The 14,646-nt window shown below is 41.4% G+C and overlaps 1 protein-coding gene across 1 annotated transcript in view; it reads left to right on the forward strand.

Moving 5' to 3' along the window:
- The window catches only part of tnfrsf21 (tumor necrosis factor receptor superfamily, member 21), a 108,964-nt gene that overhangs the window by 45,929 nt on the left and 48,389 nt on the right, over window positions 1-14,646 (forward strand). Inside the window, exon 4 of the mRNA XM_041188637.1 lies at window positions 9,729-9,994. Within this exon, the coding sequence (XP_041044571.1) occupies window positions 9,729-9,994 (266 nt within the window). The remainder of the gene's footprint in view (window positions 1-9,728; window positions 9,995-14,646) is intronic.

A 14,646-nucleotide genomic window follows, 5' to 3' on the forward strand; every position in this document is an offset into this window, starting at 1 on the left:
GAATGGCGGAGGGAGTGAGTGGCCTATTCCTGCTTCTAGTTCGTATGTTCATATAAATTTTTATCATCCAAATATACTAAGGGTTACAAGGCAAAACTAGATGTATGGATTTAGATTAAATCATCATTTCATTGAATGGTGGGAACAGGTTCGAGGAGCTAAATGGCCTACTTCTGTTCCTGTGGATTCTTTTGCTCATTTTCCATCAACTACTGTTTTACAAGTACAGATGCTTAGTGATGCTGACAATGTTTATGGAGACATGTTATTTGTTATTACATCTACTCTACGCATGCACTGCTGATATTGACTCAGTAGCTAGGAATTTTGTAACTGTCTGAATTGCTCTGGTGCTTTAATCTTTTGTTTTTAATAATTCAGTTGTCTATTGTACCAAACCAATACAGTAAAAGAAAATCAGTGTAATGTTGCATTTCTTATTTTGAGATTTTCTCTCATTGGCTTCTACACTGGGCCTAAATTTCCACTCTTCATGTTCAATGTTATAATGATGGGTAGTGCTGGGACTATATTTCAGGTCTTTGCTCAAGTCAGCATGTTTATGATTGCTAATTAGACCAGGAGACCAGGAATCATACCTAATATAATCCTGGGAAGTGCATTTACCAACACTGTGCACTTTCTGCAAGTGTTACAGATCTTTATCCAAGAATATGATGGGGCTAGCCAGATAACTGAATAGTTTTTCCTGTCCTGCGCTTTTCTATGGTCCTGTGTGCGATTATCAGTTTTGCACAGAGCAATCCCAAGACCTGTTTAAACTCCTTAGGCTTGAACTTCAGATCCATAGTGCTGCTGAAGTTGGGCCCATTGAATGGGATGCATAGTGGTTTTGCCTGCACAGTGCCCCATGCTAGGAAGGGCATGATGTGCGTGTGCTGGAAGTAACCCAGCTGGCTAGATCAGCTGTACCGTTGGTTTGATGCATGATTTGCAAACTTGAACCATGCATGTCATTTCAATGTAGTTGCTTGTAATTCACCAAAGAATATTTGTAAATCTGCAAGAGGGTTCCACTCTTAAGGTTATTTAAAAGGCCAGGCACCCAACTGGCAGGTAAGGCACTATGGAAAAGTATCTGGAAGCACTGAGTGTTTTTGCAAGTATTGTGGCATGTCCCTGGATTTATTAAAATGTTGCTACACCCTCACCGCAAGGGCAGAGGATTTGGTGATTTGCCCAATAGGTACAGGGTCAGCAGTGGCAGTTTCTTGAGGTCTGCAGCATGACAGGGAGATGGAGCAGAAGTTGCACAGAGGGCAAAATCTGCACTATTCACTCTGCCAAGTTGGGGCTGGACTCCTCGAGCTCTTTGACAGTGACAGGATGCTTTCTGGCCAGGCAACCAATGCACCCAGCATCTTGATGTGCATCCTCATCTGTGTTATTCTGTAAACTGCCTCATTGATCTGAGCTGCCGGTAGCAGAACTCATCCGTGACCTTGCCCTCTAAGGACCTGGCACATGAACTATCCTTTTCCTACCTGGCTGCAGCCAACTCGTGCTCAGTGACTCACCACATACAGATCCAAATTCTGTACTAACCTCAAGTATCTTTCTGCATCACCAGTATCTGAGCTGGTGGCTGCGTGTGTCAGATCAAGAGATGCTACATTGTCATCAGCACTCTGGCCTTGCGTGCTCTCTCTTCCTCCTGTCTGTGCTGTTACTGGGCAGGTGATTGTGAGTGCCTGAAAGTAGAAGATCTGAAAGGAGGGGAAGGGGTGGAAAGCAAGAGGTCCATGGTCACATAATCTACAGCTTGCTCATTATAGCAGAGACTGGAATGAGGTACAGATGAGAGGTGAGAAGGGGCTTAGGGCAGGAATATACTCTCATCCTCCATGTTCTCAGTTACATTGTACTGTAACACTGTCACAACCAGCCCTATGATGATAATTGTCTCCTCTTCAGGAGATTTAGGTGTCCTTGTCTCCCAACTAATTCTGCCCTGTTCCCTTCTGTTGTGGGCCAACTGGTCCTGCAAGTGAGAAGGCAGAATGTCAGTAATTGTGGGATGCTGTTTTTGGGTGCTTGCCTACCATGTCTGAATAGCTGGAGATATGTGGATGCAGCAAGAGGTGGGAGTGAGGCTGAAATCATTGAAACATATGTGAGAGTGAGGTGGAGTATCTGGATATTGGTGTGGGCCCTGAGTGCCAGAGTGCTGGTGGAGCAATGGGTATGAGATGTCATGTGCAGACGCATTTACTGACCTTTACCACCTGCATGAGATCATTAAAATACTTGTGGCACTGCTGCTGGTCCTTGGGGGCCAGGCTCTGGGGATTGACCCCCCCCCCTTCTGAGGGCCATCCTTGGAGGGCCTCCCCACTCACCCTTGGCAACATGGCCTGTCATCTCCTGCCTATCCAGCACTAAGCCTCCAGTGGCATATCTTTGACCCTGTAGCCCTCTCTCTGACCTGATATTCCATTTTCATTGTTTAGAATTGTATCAATAGTGTTCAGCAGCTGCCTATCATTCAATGCAGCCTCATTTTAAGAGGGACGGACTGCCTTTCAGAAGAGCATGCTATTAGTACTCAGGCAGCCAGCAGTGCAGCCCCTGCTTGGATCAACACTGCAATCAGGAAAACGAGGAGGCAGCACCAAGATTGTGTTCTTCCTGTCTCAATTATAAGAGGTGTGATCAGGTTGTGAACTGTGACCTGTGCACCAGAAAATGGGCCATACTAATTTTCTTGCTGGAACCTTTGTATGTTACTGAGTTTCAGCCACCTAAGATTACCTAAGGTAATAAAAACAACAAATGTTGGAAATTCTCAGCATGTCTGGAAATCTGTAGAGAGAGAGAACAATAACGTTTCAAGTCGATGAAGTTTCAGCAGAAAGTTGTGACAAAACTTCATCAACCTGAAATATGATCTGTTTTTCTCTCCACAGATCGTGCCAGAGCTGCTGAGTATTTCCTGCATTTTCTGTTTTCACTTCAGTTTTCCAGCATCTGCAATACTTTTTGCTTTTTTATTATCTAAGGTACTTGTGCATTGTTTCAGATTATTAAATAAGTTAAATAATCACCTGTGCAATTTATTATCTACACAGCAATAACTTGCTTAGTGAAGTTCAGTTTGAGTTTGGCTAGGGGCTGTCAGCTTCTGACCTCACTACAGCCTTGGTCCAAAACATAGATAAAAGAGCTGAATTCAAAATGTGAGATGACAGTGACTGCTCTTGACATCAAGGTAACCAAGTGTGGCATCAAGCCCTAGCAAAACCTGAGTCATTGGGTATCTGAGGGGAAACTCTCCGCTGGTTGAAGTCATACCCACACAAAGGAAGATGGTTGTGGTTGTTGGAGAACAATCATCTCAGTCCAGGACATGACTGCAATGTTCCTCAGATTAGTTTCCTAGGCTCAACATCTTCAAATGTTTCATCTTCCCTCCATTGTAGGGTTAGAAGTGTGGATGTTTATTCGTGATTGCACAGTATTCAGTGCCATTCACAACAGCTCAGATACTGGAGCAATCCGTACTTGCATGCAGCAAGACCTGTACGATACTCAGAATTGGGGGCTGATGACCAGCAAGTAACATTAGTGCCACAAGTGTCAGGCAATGACCATCTCTGACAAAAGGGAATCTGACCATCGCCTCTTGACATTAATGGCATTACTGTTGCTGAAACTCACACCATCAACATCCTTGGGGGGGGGGGGGGGGTTACCATTGACCAGAAATTTAATTGGACCAGCCATTTAAATGCTGTGGCTACAAGAGTTGGTCAGAAGCTGGAAATGCAGCAGTGAGTAACTTACCACCTGACTCCGCAAAGACACAAGTCAGAAGTGCGATGGAATACTTACGGCTTGCCTGGATGAATGCAGCTCCATAACACTTGAGCACCACGCCAAAGCAGTTCACTTGATTGGCGCCCCATCCACCAATTTAAATATTTATTCCCTCCACCACTGATGAACAGTGACAAAAGTGTGCACCATGTACAAGATGCGCTGCAGCAACTTGCCAAGCCTCCTTTGACTGTACCTCCCAAACCTGTGACTTCGACCATCTGGAAGGCCAAAAGTAGCAGCTGAATGGGGGTGCCACACCAAGTTCACCACCAAGCTCCAGGCCATCCTGAACTATTTTGCTGTTCGTTCACTGTTGATGAGTCAAAATCCTGGAGCTCCTTTCCGAACAGCACTGTGGGTATTCGGACACCACATGGACTGCAGTGTTCAAGGAGGCAGCTCTCCACCACTTTCTCAAGGGCAATTATGCATGGGTAATAAGTGCTGGCCTGGACAGCAATACTTATATTCCATGAAGGAATTAAACAAATACTTTAAAAATTACGTATCCCATGTATTTGTCTATGTCAATTTATTTCTGAACTGCTTGGTGCAGATAGTTATCGAACTTAAAAGGGTAAAATGTTCAGTTAGCCTGAATCTGAAGGAGTAATTCAAGGTTCTGCAAACAAGTTTTGGAATTTCCCAGAGTAAAGCAAACTTATAACAAATTGAAGTCTGAACTGCTCTCACATTCCTCAGAGTTGCATGAAGAAACAGGATTAAATTGCGTTTGGGTCAAGCGAGCAAGGTTCACTTTGCTTGATCTGAACATAATCTTTCTGTTGTCTACATGAGTAGGCAATGGACATTATCTGGGTGTCAACATTCAGTCTAGTCATTGTATCCAACCTTCATTTGTAAGATTGAGGTTTTGAAGCGATTGCTGACGGAGGAACCAGTAAATGCACACACCATGCTTCGTAATGTAGAGTTTACCAGCACACCTAATGCTCAACAAACTGCCTTTCATAAATGCCACACGCATTTACCATTAATTAAAAATTAACTGACTGATTCACCCTGTGAAACAAAGTAAATCTAGCTGGCCGTTGGCATGTCAGGGCAAACTTTGTGCAGAGAATGTTGGCAGTCTACAAAAGATAAACAGTGGAGATTTTAAAAAAAAAATTATAACTGCAGAAATAGGCAACAGGTGAAACAGCAGTTGATGAAATTTTAATAGGTTGATGTTTGTTTCCACATGAATCATTCACTTTCCAGGTGGTGATGAATTTATTTGTCTATTCCAGCATTGCATTTTCTTTCTTTTATCCCTGTCAGGATCACTTTTGCTGCTGTTCATTTATAAACAGCAGGAAGTAAGAGCACTTATTAGCTTGAGCAGACCAGCAATCATTACAAATAAACGGCTACTGTGGATTTAAATGGAATTTGCACTGGGATAGGGGGTGGTTATTCATTGATCATTCATGCAACAAACCATATACACTTTTCCCAGAAAACATTGACAACAAGAACGTGACTGAGTTATTTAGACTTAAAAGGGATGTGACTAAAATTGAAACCAAATTTCTCCAGTTGCCAAGAAGTTCCAGTGCAAAGAAATCCCTCCTGAATAAGTGGAAAAATGGCCAATACAGGTGAATTACTGCTGTTAAAATCTCTGCCCAGAACAGGAAAGATATGTTGGGTTATGGAGTACTGCAGCAGTGGCTTAATTACTGCAAAATGTAACTGAGATAAATGATGCGGACTGCATCTGCCTTTTGGCACACAACATCGTTAAAATTGCTTTAAAGTTCATGATATTTGACATCTCTTAATTTGTTCTTTGTATTTTGACTCTTCTGGATATAAGCAATTAGTATTTATCCAAATAAAATGTGCATTGCAAGCAATAATCTGTCCAATAATTAGAATATTAAATTATTAATATTTACTATTCTCTCAAATCTTCAGAATTTTTGTTATAGTGCCTTTTCAAGAAAGTCGTCTGTACTCATCTTTGTTATTATATGTATCTTTGGATATTCATTTTCCTTTCTTGCAATAAATTATACCAACTTTTTCCCCCAGAAAAATTATAACAGTAAAAACACCGCCAAGTCATTTTGATGTACAGGAGATGTGACTAAAATCAAAACTAAATTTCTTCAGTTGCCAAGAAGCTCCAGTCCTGTGATGTAGCACGTAAATTGTTTTCATTTTATATAGCCTAGCAACAAGAGCATTATGCAAGCTGGTTGCCTTGAAGCTTGAATAACAGACGCTGTCTTCTGAAATTCAAAGAAACCAGAGTTTCCGCTGGCCATCTAGTAAAATTTGAAGCAGATGATATGATTGGATGGCTTGGGGGAATAAAAGGAAGGTGACTGATGGTTTAATTGGACACTGTAGTTCTGTCTCTTGGCAATAGCTATGTATTTAGTTACTGGTCAATAGTGCGTGTAAATGAACAATCATATGAAGTACTAGGATGGTAAACATTTTTTAAAAATCAAAGTTAACACCTTTTTGTCTGGATTTAAGCATTTAATTGTATAAAGTGGTTCCTGATGACTTATTTTGGGTCCTCTCTGCACAAATGTACATAGAGATGAGGTTGCCTGACTAATAATATCTTAGAATTGAGACAGATGCATAAATGTATCCAGGAACTTATTGATCTGGTTTCATCAAATTGTTTTCCAGGTTCAACTTGTCCATGAGACCCACCACCTGCTCCCTCGACCTCATTCTGGTTAAACTGCTGGCCATCCAACTTCCTTTCCTGGCTCTCATGTTAGCACATGTTGTGAACAGCTCCCTCTCCTCAGGTGCTGTTTCCCTAACCTTGAAATCTACCATCCTCCTCCCAATCTGTGCTTGCAAATTATCTCCCATCCCACTTTCCTCTCCAAAGTCCTTGGAAGCGTTGTTGCTTCCTGAATTTGTGCTCATCTTCCCTGCAGCATCATATTTGAACACTCCAATTAGTTTTCCGCTCTGTGACAGCACTGCAACATTGTGTACCAACATTACAAATGGTGCCTAGTTTGAATGTGATGGCAATAAACTACCCCTCCTCATTCTTCTTGGGTTGCCTTGGGTCTATTACATGGTTGCCCAAAAGACCTTACTCTAAGACAGCTGCTCCAGTTTTTTGCTGGGTGGGACTGCAGTTGCCCTGTTCCATTTCTGCCCATACGGTCAGCAATAGTTTCTCTTCCTGCTCCAGCACCAATACCTCTGGTGCACTTCCCCTTCCCTCCCCATACGCAAGGCTTCCCCCTGTTTCTTATCTACATGCTGCCCCTTAGTGACATTATCCAAAACTATCGCTACCACCTCTCTTGATCCCAGTACTGGATAAACTTGACTATTCCATTGATCTCCTGAACAAACCCTATTTTAAGTCCTCCTGTATCCCAACTCGCACCAAGTTCCGTTGACCCATCACCCATGTGCTCTGAACATAGATTGGCTCAAGATCCCTACAACCCTTTGGGACCTCTGCATTCTTCTAATTCTGGTCTTTTGTGCATTCCCAATTTTGAATAGTTCCACTATTGGTAGCAGTACCTTCAAAGCCTAGGCTATAAGCACCAGAATACCCTCCCTAAAATATCTCTCTCCCTCTCACTTCTAAGATGCCCCTTAAAACCTACTTCTTTGATTAAACTTTTTGATTGTTTGTCCAAGTATTGCCTTATGTGGCTCTGTGTCAGATTTTGTTTGCTAATACTCTTGGGTGTCTTGGGTCATTTTACTATGTTAAAGATGCTATATAAATGCAAGCTGGGGTTGCTGTTTGTAAATGATAAGGTGACCTTTTTTAGAAAATCATTAGATGTACTTTTTCTTATTTTTATTCATTCATTTGAGATTTGGGCATCGCTGGCTAGGTTAGCATTTATTGTCCAAGAGTACTTCACGACAAATTCCTTTGTGACAGGTATTTTGTTATCCAAATATATGGTGAAGCATTCTAGCATTTCTTTGAAATGGTCACAAAATAACATGGATCCCAAGCATCTCCCAAAATAAATTTTAAAAAAAACTTAGAAGTAAAAGTTTAATAGCTCTAGCAGAGAAATTGGCCACTAATCCACACTGTCATTTCACTTAGTAATTAATGAATCTAATGCAAAGTCAAGAGTGTTGAGTACTCATCTCAGCATGAACTATTCCACATTGTAATCATCTTTACATGCTGCATCTCGGCTGCCAATATGATGTACTCCTTAAAAATACTTGCATTCATGTTGTGCCGTAAGCTGAAAAAAGTCCCAAGGTGCTTCACTGAAATGTAATCAGAAACAAGTGAATGACGAGCCACATAAAGATGTGAGGTGGTATGTTTTAAAAAAGAATGTCAAAGAGGAAAGGAGTTGGAGAAGAGGAGGGATTTAAGGAATTCCAGGGTACGAAATCTTGGTGACTGAAACATGGCTTATCAATAGTAGGGTACAATTACATGTGATTTTTCATTTCAATATACACAACTGTAAGATCCAGGAACAAACAGTGAAATGGATTTGTGACAAAAAGGAGTAACATCTGCTGGATGGAATGCTCACCCTATTGTTTAATACCTGGGAAGGAAGTTGACCTCAAAGCACCACGTCACCTTTGCAAAGCCCCTCTGTTCAGCATGTAGATTAGTTGGTTGGTGATGAACCTGATACATAGCATTGGACCTGAATATCTAGAATCATTACTGTCATCATATAAGCTCCCCTGTGTATATATTTCGACCAGATTGAAGGGAAAGCTTCTTATATAGCTGATGGGGAAGCAGAGTATTGGCATTATAGCTGGGTATGAGACCACATGCTTATATATCCAGGGTTTGATATCTATCATGATTACATTGAAGGGCAGCAAACTTTGCACCTCCAACTAATGAAGCTACTGTTTATTGAATATTGTGAGGACGCTGGTGGCTATATATGTGCACTTTTGTGGTGAGTGGTCCTGATCACCATTCTGTTCATGAAGAGTTCTCAGTCTTTCCACCTATGAGAGCTCAAATTCATACATGGCAGTTGTCTGTTCACCAATGAGTATCCCCTTGCTGGAAGTGGAGGATAAAGAAGGGTGTGATAATTCAGTTCTGTTTGGGCTGAAGGTCGTAATCATAATGAGGAAAAATTGAAGAGTAAACTCTTGTAGCAGTTTGAGTAATCTGATAACTGTGCAGGTCTGCAATATACCAAAGCACTGTTGAGTTTTATTGTTCAGCCTGGTTCTTTAATAGGACTGGGAATGGTAGAGTTATCAATGAGATTGGAATTTATCACACTTTGTCCGATATGATCCTGTTAGTAGTTTTGTCATAGCTGATAGTTGGTGTTCTATGCCAGTAATTTGCATGGTATTAGTTGGTTAATTTCCAGTTGGATTCATAGCTGAACCTGAGGCTTGGTTTTGTTGACCTGCATTTCAGCTTTCTATGCCCATGAGATTTATCTACAGAGTGAGAGAGTACACTTCATATGAAATCAAGTAAATTAATATTACCTATAGTCATTTGGTAGCACAGAACTTAAGTATTATTGAAAGAAGAGACATGTCGAAGCTTTTTGTCTTGCACAATTCAGGGCATTTTGCAAGAGTACCAATATAAGTGGGAAACAACAATTTATACTGCATGTGAAGACAGTGCTGATTGGTTGGCAAGTCTTTGACCTGTTTCATTTTTTTCAGACAAAACTGCCTATATGGATTTCTCACTTTGTATTAGAAACTCATTAAGCTGATGGGTTTCTACATATGTCATGTATTAAGATTACTGCAAAGAGGTTTATGTGACTGCCAATTTTTTTTTCTGTTAGAGCTTAAGCTTAGTTGCACATAATGAAAGAATTATCAAATACATCAGTAAGAGCACATTGAGCTAATATTAGAAGCTATTACTAACGAGTTCACATTCTTTGAATTAGGTGTCGACATTCTGAAACTTGTGGCAGCTCAGATTGGTAGCCAGTGGAAGGACATATATCAGTTTCTCGCCAATGCAGCTGAACGAGAAGTAGCAGCTTTCTCCAATGGATATTCAGGAGATCATGAACGAGCGTATGCAGCCTTACAACACTGGACAATTCGAGATCCTGAAGCCAACCTGGCAAAACTCATTAGTGCTCTTCGCCGCTACAAGCGCAATGACGTGGTGGAAAACATCAGGGGACTAATGGAAGATACCTCCCAGGTATGTGCCCACTCAGCACCTTTAAGTTGCCAATCGAGTAATAATTTAAACTCTGCAGAGACATGTAAAGTACGTGATCAGGTGAAAGTTTTTTTTTATTTTGAAGTGAATTTGCTGAGCTTTAGCCAAGAAGCTTTTTAGAAATTTGGGAGTAAGAAGTAAGCCAGACTGAGTTGCCTTGCACAAAATGTTAAAATTATGGCAGGAAAAAACAGTGAAACAGATTGTTGTGAGGTAACGAGATGCCTTTCAAGGGAGAGAGGGAGGTGGGTTTGGGGGGGATACAAGGAAAACTGTTATAGCATGATTCAGATCAAAGTAGTGGACTTGTTGGCCTTGAATTTGTTTCGTCCCCACCCTTTGTTTCTCTGTATATTTGTGTTATAGTTCCACAGGTGCTGCTAGCTTTCCTTGTTTTGCATGAATACATTCAGATAATTTGAGGATGACTGAGCCAAGTCCTATCCTCATTTGAATTTGCTGCATGTCTGTGTACTGAATTTAAAATGTCCTTTTTTAAAAAAAAATGTTGCGTAAGCTTTGGCTTCTGTTTTAGTTGTCATTTTGGCTTTCAACTGAGTGAATGTTTATTAACTGCTCTGGGACATGTTTCTACAATAAAGTATGAAAACTGGAATGTTTGGGTAACACCTGCTTGTAAGATTTTGGAAGACATGTGAAACAACATCTGCACAATTTATTATGTGTCACAACTGAAGCAACTGTACTTTATTTTGCTGTCCACCACAATGTTCTAGATTGGAAAAAGAACAAGTTGGTAAAGGTTTTTACCTTTCCCATATCGTCTATATGGTACCATTATGCTGGGAGAGAAGAGATATTCAATATTTGTCTGTGATGACTACCTACTATATTGTCTTTGCAGTTTGAGCCCTCCAGTATGAAGGATAGGATTGGAGTCAGCAAGCGTTCTCATTGATAAGTAAACAAAATAGCAGCAACTTGTATTAATGTAGTGATTTTAACATAGTAAAACATCCTGAAGCGCCGCAAAGGAGCGCAATCAAACAAAATGTGATACCAAGATTACCAAACCACATAAGGAGATATTAAGACAGGTGACCAAAAACTTGGTAAAAAAGGCATGTTTCAAGGAGAATTTTAGAGAAGGACGGAGATGTGAAGAGGATTAGGGAGGGAAATCCAGAGCTTCAGGTTCTAGGTAGCTGAAGGCATGACCATCAGTGATAGTGATTTAAATCAGGGATGTGCAAGAGGCCAGAATTAGAGGTGCGCAGATCATGAAGAATTGTAATGCTGGGCAAGGTTGCAGAAGTAAGGTGGTGTGTGGCAGGGATTTGAAAACAAGGATAATAGTGTTATATGTTGCTGGACTAGGAGCCCACAGCAAGCACAGGGGTGATGGGTGAACAGGACTTGGTGGGATTTGGCAGAATGGCCAAGAGAGCATTAGAACAGCCTAGAGATAACAATGAGTTGTGAGGGTTTCAGCAGCAGTTGATCTGAGACAGGGATGTAATCGGGCAACTTTTAGGGAGGTGGAAGTAGGCAGTCTTGATGATGAAGCGGATATATGCTTAGAAGCTCAACTCTGGATCTAGTACAATAGTAAAGCTGTGAACCATCATCAGCCTCAGACAGTTCCCAGAAAGAAGAATGGAATTGGTGGTGAGGTTTGAAGATGTATGTCTGACTTGTGATTGCTTTATAGGATAGGAAAACACCATTATCAACAAGCTCAAGTTGAGAAAATAGAACACACGACCATCTTTCAGATGAGACATTAGATGGGAGCCTGCATTGTCATTCCTGATGAACATGAAAGCCCCCATATTATTATTTGAAAAGTAAAGCAATTATAGAATCTTATTCTACAGGACGATTCGACCTGTGATGTCTGTGCTCTTTTGAGGGAGGTGTTCAGTTAGTCTCACAGTTCTGCAAAGTTAGATTCTTCTGAATGTCCTGGTCAGCATTTATCCCCCAACCAATATCCTTCAGACTCATTATCTGAAACTTTGCGGTGTCCAAATTGGCAGCTGAAATTCCCCACATTACAAGCGAGACAGCACTTCAAAAATACTTCATTGACTGTGAGGTGCTTTGGGAAGTCATGAGGTTGTAAAAGATGTTTCTACGTACATAAGTTATCTATTTTCTTCCCTTGCCTGAATTTATTTCATCTTCAAATGCCTTTTCTACTCCTTGTCAAATTTATTTGTGATGTCTACCTTGATTGTTTCTTTTTGGTCTCCATTCCAAACTTCTAATAGCCTTTGTGTGAATTTGTTATATCTAATCTGTCTGTTCACCTTTTCTCTTCTGAAATTTTTCACATGTTATTCTTTTGGACAATGATAAAGCAGAAATTGCACAGAGTACTTCAGATGGGGGCCAATTGGCATGGCCTTACTGAGATTTATGTGTGAAGCAGTATATTGCTTAAGTTCCTGATCAAAGTGAACTGTTAAATTTGTTCAAGATTCATGTTACTAATGGCAAACTTTGAATCTACTAACCTCATGGCTAAGTCCTGATCAATATGCTCAAGTAGAATATTAGGACTCACCCAGCCAGGCCAGTTTCATCTTTGCTAGAGGCACTTTTATCCCAGTGTATCAATGCAAAAAGAAGGAAAATGTACTAATTTTACATGACTTGCTTCCTGGAATTTCTTGTGAATCACTATCTGCTGATCCTTGCCATCAAAAGTAACCAAAATTCTGCTTACAATTTTGAGGTTCAGAACTCTCATATAAAAAAGTATAAGAATAATTGGAATAATGTGAATAGTTGAGCTAGAAAGTAAGCACATTTTTGGACTGCTACCAACAGTTTACTGCTGAACTATAGCAATTTTCCTGCAGAAAAGGATACGTATTGCTCCTTATAAATAGTCACATTTAGTTCTTGTGCTAGCTGTCACATTTTGGTTGCTCCTCCAAAGTAAGGCATTTGGAAATATTTATATTCTTTCATGGAATGTGGCGTCCTAGGCCCCATACATTGATCAATTTCGGGTCAGTGATAACCCCTAGGATGTTGATAGTGAGGAAATTCCGTGATGGTAATGCCATTGAATGTCGTGGGGAGATGGTTAGACCAGTATTCATTGCCCATCCCTAATTACTCTTGACTGCCACCTTGAACTGCTGCAGTTCATGTGGTGTAGGTACACCCACAGTGATGTTAGAGAGAGAATTCCAGGATTTTGACCCCTTGATAGTGAAGTTCTAAGTCAGGCTGGTTTGCAGCTTGGGTGGAAACTTGCAGGTGGTGGTGTTTATGCAACTGATGCCCTTATCCCTCTGGTCATGGGTTTGGAAGGTGGTGTAAAAGCCTTCGATGCATTGCAGTAGCGCGTCTTGTGGGTGGTGCACATTGCTGCCATTGTGTGTCAGTGGTGGAGTGATGAATGTTGAAGGTGGTGAATGTGGTGCCTATCAAGTGGGCTGGTTTGTCCTGGATGAGGATAAGCTTCTTGTGTTGTTGGAGCTCCAGGCAAGTGGGAAGTATTCCATCACACTCCTGACCTTGTGCCATGCAGATGGTGGACAGGCTCTGGGGAGTCAGGAGATGAGTTACTTGCTGCAGAATCCCCAGCCTCTGACCTGCTCTTGTAGCCATAGTATTTATATGGCTAGTCCAGTTCAGTTTCTGGTCAGTGATAACCCCCCTAGGATGTTGTAAGTGTGAGATTCAGTGATGGTAATATCATTGAATGTCAAGGGGAGATGGATAGATTCTCTTTTGGACACAGGTTTGTGTGGGGTGAATGTTAATTGCAACTCATCAGCCCAAGCCTGGATGTTGTCCAGGTCTTGCTGCATATGGGTACAGGCTGCTTCAATATCTGAGGAGTTGCTAATGGTGCTGAACATTATGCAATCATCAGCGAACAACCCCACTTTCTGGTCTTATGATGGAAGGAAGATCCTTGATGAAGTAGCTGAAGGTGGTTTGACCTAGGACACTACTCTGAGGAACTCCTGCAGCAATATCCTGGGACTAAGATGATTGACTTCCAACAACTGCAACTCCCTTTGTGCTAGGTATGACATCCAACTAGAGGAGAGTTTTCCCCCTGATTCTGATTGACTTCAATTTTACTCGGGGCCCCTTGGTGTCACATTTAGTTAATTGCTGCCTTGATGCTGAGGGCAGTAATTCTCTCCTCATGTTTTGAATTCAGCTGCCTTCACCATGTTTGGACCAAGGCTGTAATGAGGTCAGGAGCTGAGTGACCCTGATGGAACCCAAACTGGGTGTCAGTGAGCAGGCTATTGCTGAGTAAGTGCCACTTGATAACACTGTCGACTACCTCTTCCATCACTTTTCTGATGACCGGGAGTAGTTTGATGGGGCGGTAATTGGCTGGTCCTGCTTTTTGTGGACAGGACATACCTGGGCAATTTTCCATATTGCTGGGTAGATGTCAGTGTTGTAACTGTACAGGAACAGCTTGGCTAGGGGCATGGCTAGTTCTGGAGGACAAGTCTGCAGTACAATTGCTGGAATGTTGTCATGGCCCATTGCCTTTTCAGTATCGAATGCCTTTAGACATTTCTTGATATCATGTGAAGTGAATTGAATTGACTGAAAACTGGCATCTGAGATACTGATGACCTCGGGAGGAGGCCGAGATTGATTATCTACTTGGCACTTCTGGC

The sequence above is a fragment of the Carcharodon carcharias genome, chromosome 5, assembly GCF_017639515.1.
Source record: "Carcharodon carcharias isolate sCarCar2 chromosome 5, sCarCar2.pri, whole genome shotgun sequence".
In the NCBI taxonomy this organism is placed as follows: Eukaryota; Metazoa; Chordata; class Chondrichthyes; order Lamniformes; family Lamnidae; genus Carcharodon; species Carcharodon carcharias.